The sequence below is a fragment of the Ailuropoda melanoleuca genome, chromosome 9, assembly GCF_002007445.2.
Source record: "Ailuropoda melanoleuca isolate Jingjing chromosome 9, ASM200744v2, whole genome shotgun sequence".
Lineage (NCBI taxonomy): Eukaryota > Metazoa > Chordata > Mammalia > Carnivora > Ursidae > Ailuropoda > Ailuropoda melanoleuca.
In genome coordinates this window covers 52,602,047-52,617,721 of record NC_048226.1, presented here as the reverse complement: position 1 = coordinate 52,617,721, position 15,675 = coordinate 52,602,047, and the positions used below count along the sequence as shown (strand labels likewise).

Here is a 15,675-nt window from a genome sequence, read left to right as displayed (position 1 = left end):
ATATGCTATTTGTCTTTCTCAGTCTGACTTATTTCACTTAGCATAATACCCTCTAGGTTCATCCATGTTGTTGCAAACGGTAAGATCCATCCTTTCTTATGGCTGTATGATACTCCAGTGTGTGTGTGTGTACACCACATCTTCTTTATCCATTCATCTATCAGTGGACACTTAGGTTGCTTCCCTATCTTGGCTATTGTAAATAATGCTGCAGGAAACCTAAGGGTGCAAATATCTTTTTGAATTAGTGTTTTCATTTTCTTTGGGTAAGTATCTGGTAGTGGAATGACTGGATCATATGGTAATTCTATTTTTGATTTTTTGAGGAAACTTCATACTGTTTTCCTCAGTGAATGCATCAGTTTACATTCCCACCAACAGTGTATAGGGGTTCCTTTTTCTCCACATCTTTGGTAACACTTGTTATTTCTTATCCTTTTTACTTTAGCCACTCTGACAGATATAAGGTGATATCTCATTCTGGTTTTGATTTGCATCTCCCTGATGGTTAGTGATGTTGAGCATCTTTTCTTGTGTCTATTTGCCATCTGTATGTCTTCTTTGGAAAAATGTCTATTCAGGTCCTCTGCCCATTTTTAATTGGATTATTTGTGGGTTTTCTTGGTGTGGAGTTGTATAAGCTCTTTATGTATTTTGGATATTAACTCCTTATCAGATATATCATTTGCAAATATCTTCTCCCATTCAGTAGGTTGTTTTTTAGGGTTTTTTTTTTTTTATGGTTTCCTTTGCTTTGCAAAAGCTTTTTATTTTTATGTAGTCCCAATAGTTTATTTTAGCTTTTATTTCCCTTGCCTCATGAGACACATGTAGAAAAATGTTGCTAAGACTGATGTCAGAAAAATAACTGCATGTGTTCTCTTTTTAAATGGTTTCAAGTCTCATATTAGGTCTTTAATCCATTTTGAGTTTGTTTTTTTGTAAGGTGTTAGGAAGTGATACAGCTTCATTCTTTTACATGTTGCTGTCCAGTTTTCCCAGCACCATTTATTGAAGAGACTATCTTTTTCCCATTGTATATTCTGGCCTCTTTTGTCATAGATTAATTGACTGTATAAGCATGGGTTTATTTCTGGGCTCTCTATTCTGTTCGATTGATTTATGTGTCTGTTTTTGTGCCAGTACCATTTGTTTTGATTAGCAAAGCTGTGTAGTATATCTTGAAATCTGGGATTGTGATACCTCCAGCTTTGTTCTTTCTCAAGAGTGCTTTGACCATACAGGGTCTTTTGTGGTTCCAAACAAATTTTAGGATTTATTTGGTCTAGTTCCATGGAAAATGCTAATGGTATTTTGATAGGGATTGCACTGAATCCATAGATTGCTTTAGGTAGTACGGACATTTTAACACCATTAATTCTTCCAGTCCATGAGCGTGGAATATCTTTCCATTTATTTGTGTTGTCTAATTTCTTTCATCAGTGTTTTATAGTTTTCAGAGTACAAGTCTTTCACTTCCTTGTTAAATTTATTTCCAGGTATTTTATTCTGTTTGGCACAATTGTAAATAGAATTGTTTCTTAATTTCTCTTTCTGCTACTTTGTTATTAGTCTATAGAAACACAACAACAACAACAAAAAACAATAAATTTCTTTGTATTAATTTTGTATCCTGCAACTTTTTGCTTCTAGCAGTTTTTTGGTGGAATTTTTAAGGTTTTCTGCATACTGTATCGTGTCATCTGCAAATAGTGACAGTTTAACTTCTTCCTTACCTTCCTTTCTTTTTCTTGTCTGATTGCTGTGACTAGGACTTCTAGTACTTTATTGAATAAAGTGACAAGAGCGGACATTCTTGTCCTGTTCCTGATCTTAGAGGAAAAGCTCTCAGTTTTTCACCATTGAGTCTGATTGTTCACTGTGAGTTTTTCAGATATGCCCTTTATTATGTTGAGGTATGTTTTTTTCTAAACCTATTTTGTTGAGAATTTTTATCATGATTAGATGTTGAATTTTGTCGGATGCTTTTGCTGCAGCTATCAAAGTGATCATATGATTTTTATCCTTCGTGTTGTTGATGTGTTTTATCACGTTGCTTGGTTTGCAAATGTTGAACCATTCTTGCAGCCCCAGAATAAATCTCACTCCATTATGGTGAATGATCCTTGTAATGTGTTGTTGAACGCAATTTCCTAATATTTTGTTGAGGATTTTTGCATCTTTGTACGTCAGTGTTGAGATTTTTTATGAAGAGAGACAATCTTTAGAGTTAAGTTAATCATAAGACTGATGATGTGATGGGAAATTTGCATGGACCTGACTTTTTTTGGAAATTATGATAAACCATTTTCTTACATTGACCTACCTTATGCTGGATGAGCATTCTTTGAAATGATGTGTGTGAAAGTACAAGTTTACAGGCAAATTTAAGACAGCAGTACATAAAGTCTTTAAAAACACTTTAGAGGAAGAAGTAAATAGTGGGTATGAAATTATTTCTGTTCCTTTATTCATTTAATTCGTGTTGGGGGTACCTATTATGTGTCATGCACTCTTTCAGGTAATAGAGATACAGCAACTCGAATGAATGAATGAATGATAGATAAGTAGGCATTTTAAAATGCTGATATGTTATATGGTTGTAAGTGGTATAAAGAGAAATAAAAGAGTGAAGGGAGATAGTTTCCCCACAACCGGAGTTGCAATTTAAATAACATTGTCCGTCATGGCCTCACAGAAAAGGTGTTAGCGCTAAGAGGCAATGAGCCATGAGCTATCTGGGGAAAGAAGCTTCCTGACAGGTGAGACAACTACAGGGGCCCTTGTGGCTGACAGCAGAAGCAGCCATGGGGAGAGATGTAGGAACTGAAATAACAGGTAAAGACAAGGGAGTGTGACACACAGATCAAGTAGAGCACGTAGGCCATTGTAAGTCTGTTAGATTTTACTCTGCACAAGATGGGAATCTTTGAAAAGGTTTAAAACAAGTGTCACATGATCTGACTTAATGTTTAAAGGCTCACCTGGCTGCTGAGTTAAAACTAGATTTTGTGGAAGAGAGAATGGAAACAGGAGGTATTAAGTTCTTGCAGTAATCCATGGAAGACGTGATGGTGGTGTGGACAGGGTGGTGGAGGAAATCCTAAGAAGTGATCAGATTCTGGGTAGATTTTGAAGGTAAAACTTTGAGATGTGGGATAAAGAGAAATCAAAGATGATCCTGAAGTTTTTGGGTAAACAGTAGGGTTGCTGTTTAATTAGATGGCAGGTTTTGAGGGCAAGATCAGGATTTGGTTTTGAACATGCTAGGCTTGAAATGTCTAGTAGACCTCAAAATGGAGATGTCAGGTGTGTGCGTATATGTGCATGTGTGTCCACAAGCATATGTATTATGTATATAAATATAAGTTGAGTGTAGGGGAGAGGTCTGAGCTAACTATACAAGCTTGGGGGGGTCTTAGGTTTGTAAGATTATTTTTCCTAGGTATATTTCTTTGAATTGATATCTTAACTGAGGGAGGTCTTAGGAATGACTGGTAAGTTCTTGTCATTAGCTTGTCAAGTCTTTGAAAAGTGTTCAAGAACAAAAATGACTAGAAGGGGTGATAAGTCAGATTGGGAAGGAGCCAGGAGGTGGGCTTCTTCAATTGGTAATGTTTTGTTTCTTGCACTTGGTACTAGTTACATGAGTGTGTGTGTGTTTTGTGAAAATTCATCAAGTTTTATACTTGTGATTTTTGTGCTTTTCTGTATTTATTCTGTAGTTAAGTGTGTGCTTCCCTGTAATTTACTTAAAAATCCTAAAATAAGAACTATATAAAAAGCACAAAGTAGTGTATACTAAGTTTCCAGAAAGAGTAGAAACCTTAACTGCTGTTAGAACATAGAAGAGGGAGCCCTCAGTTTGTTTCCCAAACAGAGGGATTCGGGGCGGCGGGGGTGGGGGTTGGAAATGGGATAGGCTGGTGACGGGTATTAAGGAGGGCACGTATTGCATGGTGCACTGGGTGTTATACGCAAGTAATGAATCATGGAACTTTACATCAAAAACTAGGGATGTACTGTATGGTGACTAACATAATAAAAAATATTATTAAAAAATTAATTAATTTTTTAAAAAGAACATAGAAGAGGGAATGATCAATAGTTTCCATAAACTTTTCATTGAAAGCACTACTTACGCAAGTAGAAACATAGGAGAGCTTTCTAGAGAAGATAAAACACAAAAATCTGTACTTTGTCTTTCCTAGAGAAATAGGAGTGCTAAGGGGCCACTGTGGAGAAAAACTTGAAAGGAGAGTTAATTTTTTAAAACAGGAAAATAAAGTCAATATGGATTATGTGTTAGATAAACCTTATTATATGAAGTTGACTTTTATTATGCATCAGTTATTCATACTCAAAAGTTTTGAAGTCAGGTTATCCCTTTTGTTTTGATTAGTAACTCCTAAAAAGAATGTTTCATTAGTATCCCCTTTACAAATTATCTTAGATAAGGCCTTTCTGCAGACTTTAAAGTGTATCCAAATAATCTTCCTCATCTTTATATGTTACAAAGATGAATCATTTACTTTTACTTGAAAGGTAAAGGATTCATCCTTAACCCTTGGTGATTCTCGCCCTTAAAAGCTGAAAGAGAAGTCTGTAAGGGAGAAAAATCAAGTAAGGATGATCTAGTCCCTAAATAATGAGTCTTCTATACAGCACCCAGTAAGCCTAGGTGAACCACAAATGGGAGTCATATTTGTAATTTAAAATTCCCTAGTAGCCATGTTTAAAAAAGTGAAAAGCAGTTGAAATTATATTTAGTAATATATTTTATTTAATCCAAAACCATTTTAATGAAATATTTTTACATCTTTTTTTTTTCATTTGCAGTCTTTGAAATCTGGTGTGTATTTACACTCACAGCACATGTCGGTTAGACTTGTCACATTTTCAACTGTTCAGTAGCCCCTTGTGGCTAGAGTGTAGCTCCAGAGCTGCGAATGAAAGTTATTGCACAGCTGACTCCAAAAAAAAAAAAAAAGTTACTCATTTTTAAGAGAGTTTCACTTGTCCAACAAATGGTTATTAAGTGCTTCCTATGTCTCTTATACTTAGTTTAGTCCAAAATACTGTACCAAAACTACCAGATGTTTCACTGAGATTCTGTCATAAATAGTACTTCCTCATGATAAACTCTATACTTATGAAAACTAGAATCTAGTTTTCTTATTATATGCGTTTTAAAATACTGACTTGCTTCAACCAAGTTTTTTATTTAATGTCTAGATAATTGTTCATAATTATAGAAGTGTAAATTTTTATCTAATATGGATTTTTTTAGCTGCATTTCAGCCTTGAAGATTAAAACAACGTTAAATTTATTTGAGAACTTTGTGTGATAGTTATTGAGTTTAAAAATTAAATTGATTGTATAGGACAGGAGTGGCTAGTTTTCACAGCTTTTTCAAGCATGATTGAGCCTTTCATCAATTTTTGAATATTTGGGCATAAAATGTATTTTGGAACTGACGAGTTCATTTATTTTTAGTGTGTGCCAAAAAAGTGTCTCAAATTTGTCATAGTCATGTTTCTTAAGAAACAAATCTTGCTTTTGGTGCCTACATTGATTATTTGTACATTTGATGTTCCAAATGATTTCTGATATTTTTTACATACTAATTCCTATGACCTGGGTTGTCAAGTAAAAGTTTTAAAAATATTTGGTTTGGTTTGAAATTTTAAATGTCTTTATATACATTTTTTTTACCTCTCTCTCTCTCTCTCTCTCTCTCCTTCCCTCTCTCTCTCTCTCTATCTCTCTCTCTCTGTTCTTAGGTATATAAAATACTAGTAAAGAAAACCCCAGAAGAAAGTTGGGTAGTTTTCAGAAGATACACTGACTTCTCTAGACTTAATGATAAAGTAAGTACTTTAATAAATCTAAAACAGACTTTCCAATTTCAAATTATTATCTGTTCTTGACAGTTCTACTGTTAAATATTTGTGGGTTTTCCTCCTTGTTAGAGTGAAGTCAAATTTTGCTAGTTCCTAAGAAAATTAACTATTTCATTTCATTTTAATAGCCTAAAGACCCATCTCTACACATAACTTCCTTTTTTTGGAAACAAAAAATTATTTTTATTATAAAAATGTGAAAATCTTCAAACTGCTAACAGAATTATAAATGATTATATATAATCTTGTGAATTTGAAAAAGATGTATATAAGATCCCCTAAATCATATGACTATAAGAGAATGAACAACAAATATTTCTAACATGTTGTATTAGTTTTCTATTGCTGTTTAACAAATTACCACAAACTTTGTAACCTAAAACATAGCTGTTTATTATCTAGTGATTCAAAATCAAGCTGTTGGCTACACTGGGCTCTTCTCCGGAGGCTCTGAGAAAGTATCAGCTTTGGGGCTCATTCAGGTTGTTGGCAGAGTTCAGTTTCTTGTAGTTGTAAAACCAAGGTCCCCATTTCCTTGCCTGTTGTCAGCCGGAGGTGGTTCTTAGTTCATAGAGTGCTGCCCAGTGTTCGCACATGGCCTCTCTACCTTCAAAGTCAGCAATAGCTGGTCAAGTCCTTTTTGTGCTTTGAATCTCTCTGATTTTCTCTTCTGCCACCAGCCAAGGAGAAAGATAGACTTTTAAAGAGCTCCTGATAAGTTGTGGTCCATATATACAATGGAATATTACTCAGCTATCAGAAAGAACGAGTTCTCAACATTTGCTGCAACATGGACAGCACTGGAGGAGATAATGCTAAGTGAAATAAGTCAAGCAGAGAAAGACAATTATCATATGATTTCTCTCATCTATGGAACATAAAAACTAGGAAGATCGGTAGGGGAAGAAAGGGATAAAGAAAGGGGGGGGTAATCAGAAGGGGGAATGAAGCATGAGAGACTATGGACTATGAGAAACAAACTGAGGGCTTCAGAGGGGAGGAAGGTGGGGGAATGGGATAGACTGGTGATGGGTAGTAAGGAGGGCACGTATTGCATGGTCCACTGGGTGTTATACGCAACTAATGAATCATCGAACTTTACATCAGAAACAATGGATGTACTGTATGGTGGCTAACATAATATAATAAAAAACATTAAAAAAAAAAGATTAGGCTCACCCAGATAATCTCCCTATCTTAAGGCCAATTGAAAGTAACCCTAATTGCATTGGATAATCTCTTTTATTGTATGACATAACAAAATCGCAGAAGCAACACCAGGGACAAAGATCATGGGGCCATCTGGAATTCTGCCTACTGCACATATGAAACAAAGAATAACAATAAAAATTCTCAATATATTAAAAACTCTTAAATTACAGAGTAAACCCAAAAGTGGAAAATACTACAAATGATGTGAACAGGGCAAACCACAGAAGAAATATAAATGACCAATAATTTTGGAAAACACTCAATATCACAAGTACTCAAAAGAAAATTAAGAAAATATGTTTCATCCAACAAGTTAACAGGCATTTAAGTGGTATTATCCGTTGCTGGAAATAGGAATCTTCCTAGGGGACACAGCTTCCTAAAGTTGTGCATAATTTTAACACAATAATCACATTTCTGGGATTTATCCAATATAAGAAATCATGGATATGGACAATATTTAGCTCTAAGGGTACTTTTCATTGTGTTTTATTCATTGTTATTTTCTTTGTGTTTTAATTTGTTTTTAATAGTTAAAAGTTAGAGCCAACCTAAATTTGGGGAATTGATAGAGTAAATTGCAGTAAGAATATAATAGAGAAGGAGCTGATATGTCCACAAAGCTAGAGGAAAATCAATTGAGACAGGTGAGGGTGGTGATATTTTAGAAACCAGGAGCATTTCTCCAAAAGAAGCAAGTGGTTTATGATGTTTCTAAGAAGCTAAGTAACCTTGGATTCTGTCCTTGGATCAGAAATCACTCCCTAATTTTGACAGGTGTTACTAGAGGAAACTTTACTGGTCCTGTTTTCTCCCATCTGCCACCTTCACCCTCAAAACTTCTAAAGCTAGTATATTCTTATCATTTTTGGTGGTAGGAAACCCCATTTATGTGATTTTGCAGTTGCCTGGCTGCCAAAAAGTTTCTGCCATTCTGGAAATGTCAATTTGAATGAAAGGTAAAATATAAAATGCTAAACTGTTTTATCCTTTATTTAGGTATTATCAAGATGACTTTTTGTAGTATTCCAAAATACTTAAAGTATTATTTGTAATGTATTTCCATCATTAAATATGAATTTTATTTACTGTTCCTGAGTTCTTATTAGTACACTGATGAATTAAAAACCTATAATTCTGTACTTCTGTTGATTTTTTTTTAATAAATAAGATCAAAGTAATAGTTACCAGATAGTTAAGTGGAATTCTTAACTTGCTTATGAAATTGTTATAATTTTTGTTCATGAAGACTAATTTCTAACAGTTTCAATTTAGAGCTATGTAATCCTTTATGACTTGATATTTTTCTTTTCAGGACTCAAATATTATTTAATGTTTACTTTTCTTTACCTCTCTAGATTCATCTTTATATTGCTATAATATTTATCTTTGGCAAGTTGAGATTTCGATAACTCTTAAGCTTTTAAAAAAAAGATATTAGTAGGAATTTAATTTAAATTAGTAAATATCTCCTACATATTCCAAGTTGGGGCACTTAAAATTTAATAATTACCTATGTCAGTGTTTTAGGTACCAGAAGAGCTCTACCCATCACCTGCTTTTACTTGCAAGAATCAAAAAATGTATGTAAAAGTCAGACCACAGTCTGGGAGAAAATATTTGTCATACTGTTATCTGACAGAGAACTTGTATCCAGAATATATAAAGAACTCTTGCAACTTAATAATAAAAAGATAAATAACCCATTTTTTTTAAGGGTGGGGAGGGGTTAGAAGAGTTCAATAGATAATTCACCAAAGATAGGCAGATTCAAAAAAGCCCATAAGAATAGTTAACATCATTTGTCGAGAGAAATTCATATTAAAGCCACAATGAAATACTTCTACATACCCACCAGAATGGCTGACATTAAAAGGATGGACAATGCCAAGTGTTGGCGAGGATATGGAGCAGCTGTAAGCCTGTGTATACACAACTGGTAGAAATCAACGAAGTATAAAAAGCTTAGCTGAATTTAATTATTTTAAGCTTATTTCATGAACAAGTTCATGTAGTTAACAGGATAGATTTTATAGAATTGATATGATTGAGTTGAACATTGTATATTCTTTTTTCTTATTTTACAGTTAAAAGAGATGTTTCCAGGCTTTCGATTAGCGCTTCCACCAAAACGCTGGTTCAAAGATAATTACAATGCTGACTTTTTAGAAGATAGACAACTAGGATTACAAGCATTTCTTCAAAATTTAGTGGCTCACAAGGACATTGCTAACTGGTATGTAACAAACTAAAACAACTTGTTTAAAGACAAGTATAGGACCATAGTCATTCAAGCATAAAAATATAGGGTAGAAGTATAATTACTTATCCTCTCTAATAAGGTACTACTTGGAATTTTCTTGCTTTTTATCAATGAGAATTTTATTTGGCATTTGATTTGTATTAACCCTTTTAAAAAGTCAGCAAAGTTAAAAATTTTTCAACGTAAAAAAAAAATTTTAGGGGCTTCTGGGTGACTCAGTTAAGCATCTGCATTCAGCTCAGGTCATGTTCTCCCAGTCCTGGAGACTAGCCCCATGTTGGTTCCCTGCTCAGTGGAGAATCTGCTTGTCCCTCTCCCTCGGCCCTTCCCCGCCCCCCGCTTGTGCTCTCTTTCTCTCTCAAAAAAATAAATTAAGTCTTTTAAAAAATTCTTAAGTTAAAAATTTAGTGTACCGTATACTCAAACCACCCAACTGTTAACTTGATTTTAGTATTTAGTATTTTAGCAATCATTTAAACAAAGTGGCCCACATATTAGATTTTTGATTAATATAACATTATATAATTTTGAAGGTAATATTCTTACATTTCTCCAAAGTAATGCAAAAATATGAAGATTGTGAAGTTAGGTTAATGTATATAGAGGGTTAAGTGTGAAAATAAAAACCGTTGAAGAGGGAGAGAAAGGATCTATACAGTTTTTGCTTCTGAAAATATTTATAAAAAAATTGATTTAATATCAGCTGGGTGTCTGATTTTGGAATTTACATTATCAGATAAATTAGAACTATTTTAATATAAGTAGAGAGCATTTATAAGGCAGCAATAACATACTGTTTATAACTGTCTTTTGCGATTTTTCAGATAAGGATGGAAAACAGTTAAGGCAACCATCCTGTGTCACTTTTTCTCCCCTTTTTTCTCAGTCTTGTTTTTTAACATATATCACCTTATGTTATACATAACACACATGCTATACATAAACATCTTGTTTCCTAATGTATGCTGCTCAAGCTTTATGGCTACTGCTTGAGATCTCTGCCAGTCCCCCTCATTTTCCTCTATGAAAGGAACTACAAGCTGGACCCCTTCTCTCAACTCCAGATTCATATATGCATTTGCCTCCTTGACATTGCCTTCAGATACCTCAAAGTGACATCAAACCCAGGTAAAAGCTTACTCTCCAGACTTTTCTCAATGTTCAGCAGCATCATTTACTCAGAACCTGGGAGTCATCCTTGACACAACCGTCTCTACCCTTATCCCTTCCTTTATATTTTAAATTCCTCTCAAATCTGTCTACTTTTCTCCATTCCTGCCATCACCACCCTACTCTAAGCAGTTTTCTCTTACCTGAATCACTGCAGAAGGTTTCCCTCTGGTCTTCCTCGTCTACTCATTTCTGTAGCCCATTGGAGCCACAGTGGTCTTTTTTAATGCAGTTGAAGTCCCTGCCTACCTGCCTGTCTTTCCAATTTCACACTTTGTTATTCCTCCCTTACCTTGTTCTCTGTACTTCAGCTGTATTGGTGTTTTAATTCTCCAAAATCACCTTGCTCCTTTGTCCCTTAGGGCCTTCAAATATGTTGCTCCCTGGAAAGACAATGTTTCACACTACCACCCCACCCAGCCCTGGCCTAGATAGTACCTATATATCCTTCAGATTTCAGTTAAAGACTTCAGTTCCTAAAGCTTTTCTGACCAACCCCTCACTTACCACCTCCACCACCAAAGATCAGTTCTTTCTCATGGAATCTGTACCAGTCCTTCTCAACTGGTTCTGAGAGACAAATCCGAGTGCCTTAAGTGAGACACCTATTGTATATATGAATTAACTTCCAGAATGGTACTGGGTATGTGCCAGTCTTAAGGGAATTGAGAAAATAGTCCCTCAAATCATTGTCCTTAGCATCTAATTCTCTCATGGAATCCCAGCAGAGAAAGGCTGGTTGGTACTTTAACTCAGCATTTCAGTTTGTAACTATTTCTCTGATTATTTGATTGTGTTTCTCCTACCAGGTTATAAGATACATTTGTAATTATAAGTCATGTGGCTGTTTTTCTCACCATTCAGTGTGCAACACTTAACACAGTGCTAACACGAAGTCTGTGCTCAATAAGTACCTGTTAAACAAATGGCTGGATATTTGCTATTGATTATTTATAAGAAACAAGTGTGAAGGAAATGTGACAAAACTTAGTGATTGTGTGTTCTAGGTGGGGGAACATGGGTGCTCCCCACTTTTCAAAATATTTACATCTCGAAAAAAGAAAAAGACTAGTGTTAGTTTTCAGACACACAAAGCAGAAATAAAAACCAACAAACTCTAAAATCATAGCAAGAGCCTTTTGAAGAAAATATATCTTAGACCATACCAAAAGAAGACTTTCATAGCTAAAAAGTCAGTATACATATCTCATCTCCTTTTTCTTTTATTCAGTAAACCTTTATGTTTTAGTATTAAAAATATTGTGGTGACTTAAAATCAAATTATTCTATAAATGACTATACTCTTTTTATATAGTGGAATATTAAATAATATAAAACCACATTAATAAACTGATTTTGTGATATCTTGATTTTTTAAATACTGAAGGTGTATCTTAGTTTTGTCTCATTTTTAAAAAAATTATGGATAGTAGATCTCTGTCTCTAAGGTAGGCATACTAGGGTCATTTGAGATCCTGTTGTTACTAAAACTGTACACTTTTTTTTTTAAGATTTATTTGTTCATTTGAGGTGGGGAGGGGCAGAGGGAGAGAATCTTCAAGCAGACTCCCTGCTGAGTGTGGAGCAGAACATGGAGCTTGACCTCACCACCCATGATATCATTACCTGAGCAGAACCAGGAATGGGATGCTCAACTGGCTGAGTCACCCCTAAGACTGCATACTTTAGAACAGTGGTAATGGTCTTGCTCAACTCGTAACTATGTGTTTCAGAGAAACAAAGATTTCTTGGCCAAATAAATTGCAAAAGGTTTCATTTGACATTCCTAGAGTGTTGAAAGTTCTAAGAAGTCTTACATTAAAGAATCTAGTGTGCCTCACATTATTTGCCTACTTGGTTTTGTCTTGTTGCATCATCAAACATTTAGGGATTATTGTTAGATAAATTGAACTCAAAGTGAAGTATTTATACCTTGTTTATTCTAGACTAACCATTATCTTTTTTGTGGGTTATGGGTACCATTACTTATTTCACAGTTTCAAAGGCTTCTTAATAAGTTTTTGTTTAAAGCATGAGTGAAAGGACGGGAAGAAGAATTATTTCTCTGTATCTTAAGCGTTTGCTCTGTGTCATACCAAGGAGGATATGAAAGAAGCTGAGGGTGTACTCTTTGGTCTTAAAATTCATTTGAAGAAATTAGGCTTCCATATGAACAAAATAAGAGAGTTTATGAAAGGCTACTTGGTATGATACAGGTTATAAAAGTAGCAGGAACTCAGAGAAGCGGAAGATTGGTCCTTTTTCCAGTGATCAAGCAATACTGGAAGTAGGAAGTAGAATTTGAGAACTTTGAAGGCTAAATTAAGATTATGGGTAGAAAGATGAATATGAGCCATAAACAAATAATTAGAAGATATCTAGGAAGTCTAGGATTGCCAAACAGCCATTTATGAATTTCTCCTAAGGGAGAAAGAGAAAAAAGAGAAAATCTCAACACATCTGTATGAAAACATAAAACAACCTTTAAGAATCAGTATTTAGGGACGCCGGGGTGACTCAGTCAGTTAAGTGTCCAACTCTTGGTTTTAGTTCAGGTCATGATCTCAAGGTCGTGAGATCAAGCTCCCCGGGCTCCACGCTCAGCACAGAGTTTGCTTGAGACTCTCTCTGACCCTCTCCCTCTGACCCTCTCCACCATGCATGTGCGCGCATGCACTCTCTCTCTCTCAAATAAATAAATCTTAAGAAAAAAAGAATCACTACTTAAAACATCAATTAGCTGTAAGTTACCTGTTGATATACCTATTAGCATTCCTTTTAAAGTTGTAATGGCAGCATAGAAAAATTACTATCTTTACATGTCCAAGTAATTATTTGATATTAATTCTTTATAGATTTATAGTTGCAGTCCTTTCACTTTCCTTTTTTATGTCCTTAACACTTCACAACACAGTTACTTCTTAATGTTCATGTTGGCTAAGAGCTTGCCATTACACAACCAGCAGCTCTTAATATTATAACCTCTCTAACTGTAACAAAGCAGAAGTAAGAAGGAACTGAAAGGATACTAAGGATTGTTGGTCTGAAAGTTTTAAGATAATATTATTTTCAGATGCATTTAGAAAATATAAAGTAAGAAAACAAATTAAAAACAATATTTTCAAGATTTCAGTAAATCAAAGGATTTATAATTTTGTCTGTTCCATAAATATTTATTTAAGTCTTACTATATATAAGGTAATGTAATACACAAAGGTGTGTTATGTACAGAACCTTTATTCAAGAAAATTGAATAGGAGGAATAGTCACCCCAAAAAAACTATCATGAGTAGAGTTAGATCTCTTTCAGAGGAGGAAGAGAGAGAGAACTTTTTGACTGGGAGAATTAGAGGAGGCTTCCTAGAGGGTGACATTTGAGCTGGATTTTAAAGAATTAATGATATTTGGACTGACAAGGAAAAGGTGAATAAGGACCTTACAAATGAGAGGGAGTATTATATCAAAATGCAGAAGCAAGAAGGCACGGATCCTGTGCCAGCAGCACGTGACTTTCAAGGTGAGGGATATCTAAAGATGGATGGAGGGGAAAAGTCTTACACTGCACAATTTGGTTATAGTTATTTACTATATAGTTACAGTTATTTACAAATTATATATTATAAATTATATATACATTATAACAGTTATTTACTGGTTTATACTATCTTATGCTACTTTGAAATTGTTGCATCATTTAATCACAGCAAATATTTTACTGTTCTTTATTTTCAGAAGCAGTACACAAATATCCTGATTTACCAAATTTTTTTCTTCTTTTTAATTATTTAAAATAGAGGGGTTAAATTATATAATTTTTTCATATTGCCATCCATCTATAAGGACTTCAGTGCCAAAAATTCATGTTTTAAATTCTATATATGTAAAAAAAAAAAAAAAGAAAGTTCAGGATGGATTTGTATTAACAGCAGTTCATAGAAAAAAAAGTATAGAAGAATTTACATGAAGGAGCAATTAAAAAAATAATATTTACCCTTTAAAAAGCAAAAGTACTTGGGGGATAAAATAACCATCTTTACATATTTGAAAGATTGTGATGGGGAGAAAGATTAATCAAATGATACTTAGCTTTAAAATAGTGCTTCTGAAGGAGTCCAAGATGGCGGAGGAGCAGGAGGCTTAAATTTCGTCTGGTCCCAGGAATGCAGCTAGATAGCTATCAGACCATTCTGAACACCTACAAACTCAACTGAAGAATGAAGAAAAGAATAGCAGCAACTCTAAGAACAGAATAGCCACCACTTTCTGCAAGGAACCCAGTTTAAAACAGGATTTGAGCTCCAGCTTGGCATTCCAAGATGGCAGAGGAGCAGGAGACCTAAAGTTCGTCTGGTCCCAGGAATTCAGCAAGAGAGCTACCAAACCATTCCGAATACCTATGAATGCAACTGGAGAATGAAGAAAAGAGTAGCAGAAGCTCTAGGAACAGAAAGGCAACCACTTTCTGCAAGGAGGAGAAATGATGGAGGAGTAGGCGACCCTTTCTCAGCTGGTCCGAGTCGAGCTGGATATCTACCAGACCATTCTGAACACCCACAGAATCAGCCTGAGACGCAGGAAGATACATCTGGATCTCTACAAATGAACATCTCCAGTGCTGAGTATTGACGTACGAAGTGGGGAGCTGTGAATCCGAGCACAGATATAGGAAGATAAAGGGAAGGGGAAGGGAGCCTCTGTGTTCAGGCACTGGGAAGCAATAGCCCCTTGTGCTGGGGAGCGGGCTGGACTCTCAGACCAGCACCCGCAAGAGAGTGGACTGAGACAGTGAGCGTGGGAACGCCCGTGTCCAAACTGAAAACAGGAGCTCCCGACCGCACACTCGAACTAGAGTGAAACCGAGAGCTCAGGAGTGCAAGCGTGACCAGACTGAAAACTGGCGCTCCAGAGCACAGGCGAACCATACTGAAACAGGGAGCTCGGGGGCACGCGCGGGGCGGCTGGCAGCTGGCGGGGTTAGAAACACAAAGGACAGAGACGTGCCGGCACTGAAAGTGAGGGCTGGGACGCCGGGTGTGGGGCGCACAGCCCGGGATGCTGCAGGGTTGAGCAGCACCAACAGAAACAGAGTTAAAGTGGCCAGAACATCACTAGAGAACGGGCTGCAG

At 35.5% G+C, this 15,675-nt stretch overlaps 1 protein-coding gene across 4 annotated transcripts in view; it reads left to right on the top strand.

The window, feature by feature from the left end:
• Positions 1-15,675, top strand: part of SNX16 (sorting nexin 16) — a 46,323-nt gene that overhangs the window by 5,453 nt on the left and 25,195 nt on the right. For all 4 annotated transcript variants that reach the window (XM_019796945.2, XM_034668247.1, XM_011221675.3 and 1 more), the window contains 2 exons: positions 5,785-5,871; positions 9,204-9,352. In XM_019796945.2, coding sequence (XP_019652504.1) covers positions 5,785-5,871; positions 9,204-9,352 — 236 coding nt within the window. The remainder of the gene's footprint in view (positions 1-5,784; positions 5,872-9,203; positions 9,353-15,675) is intronic.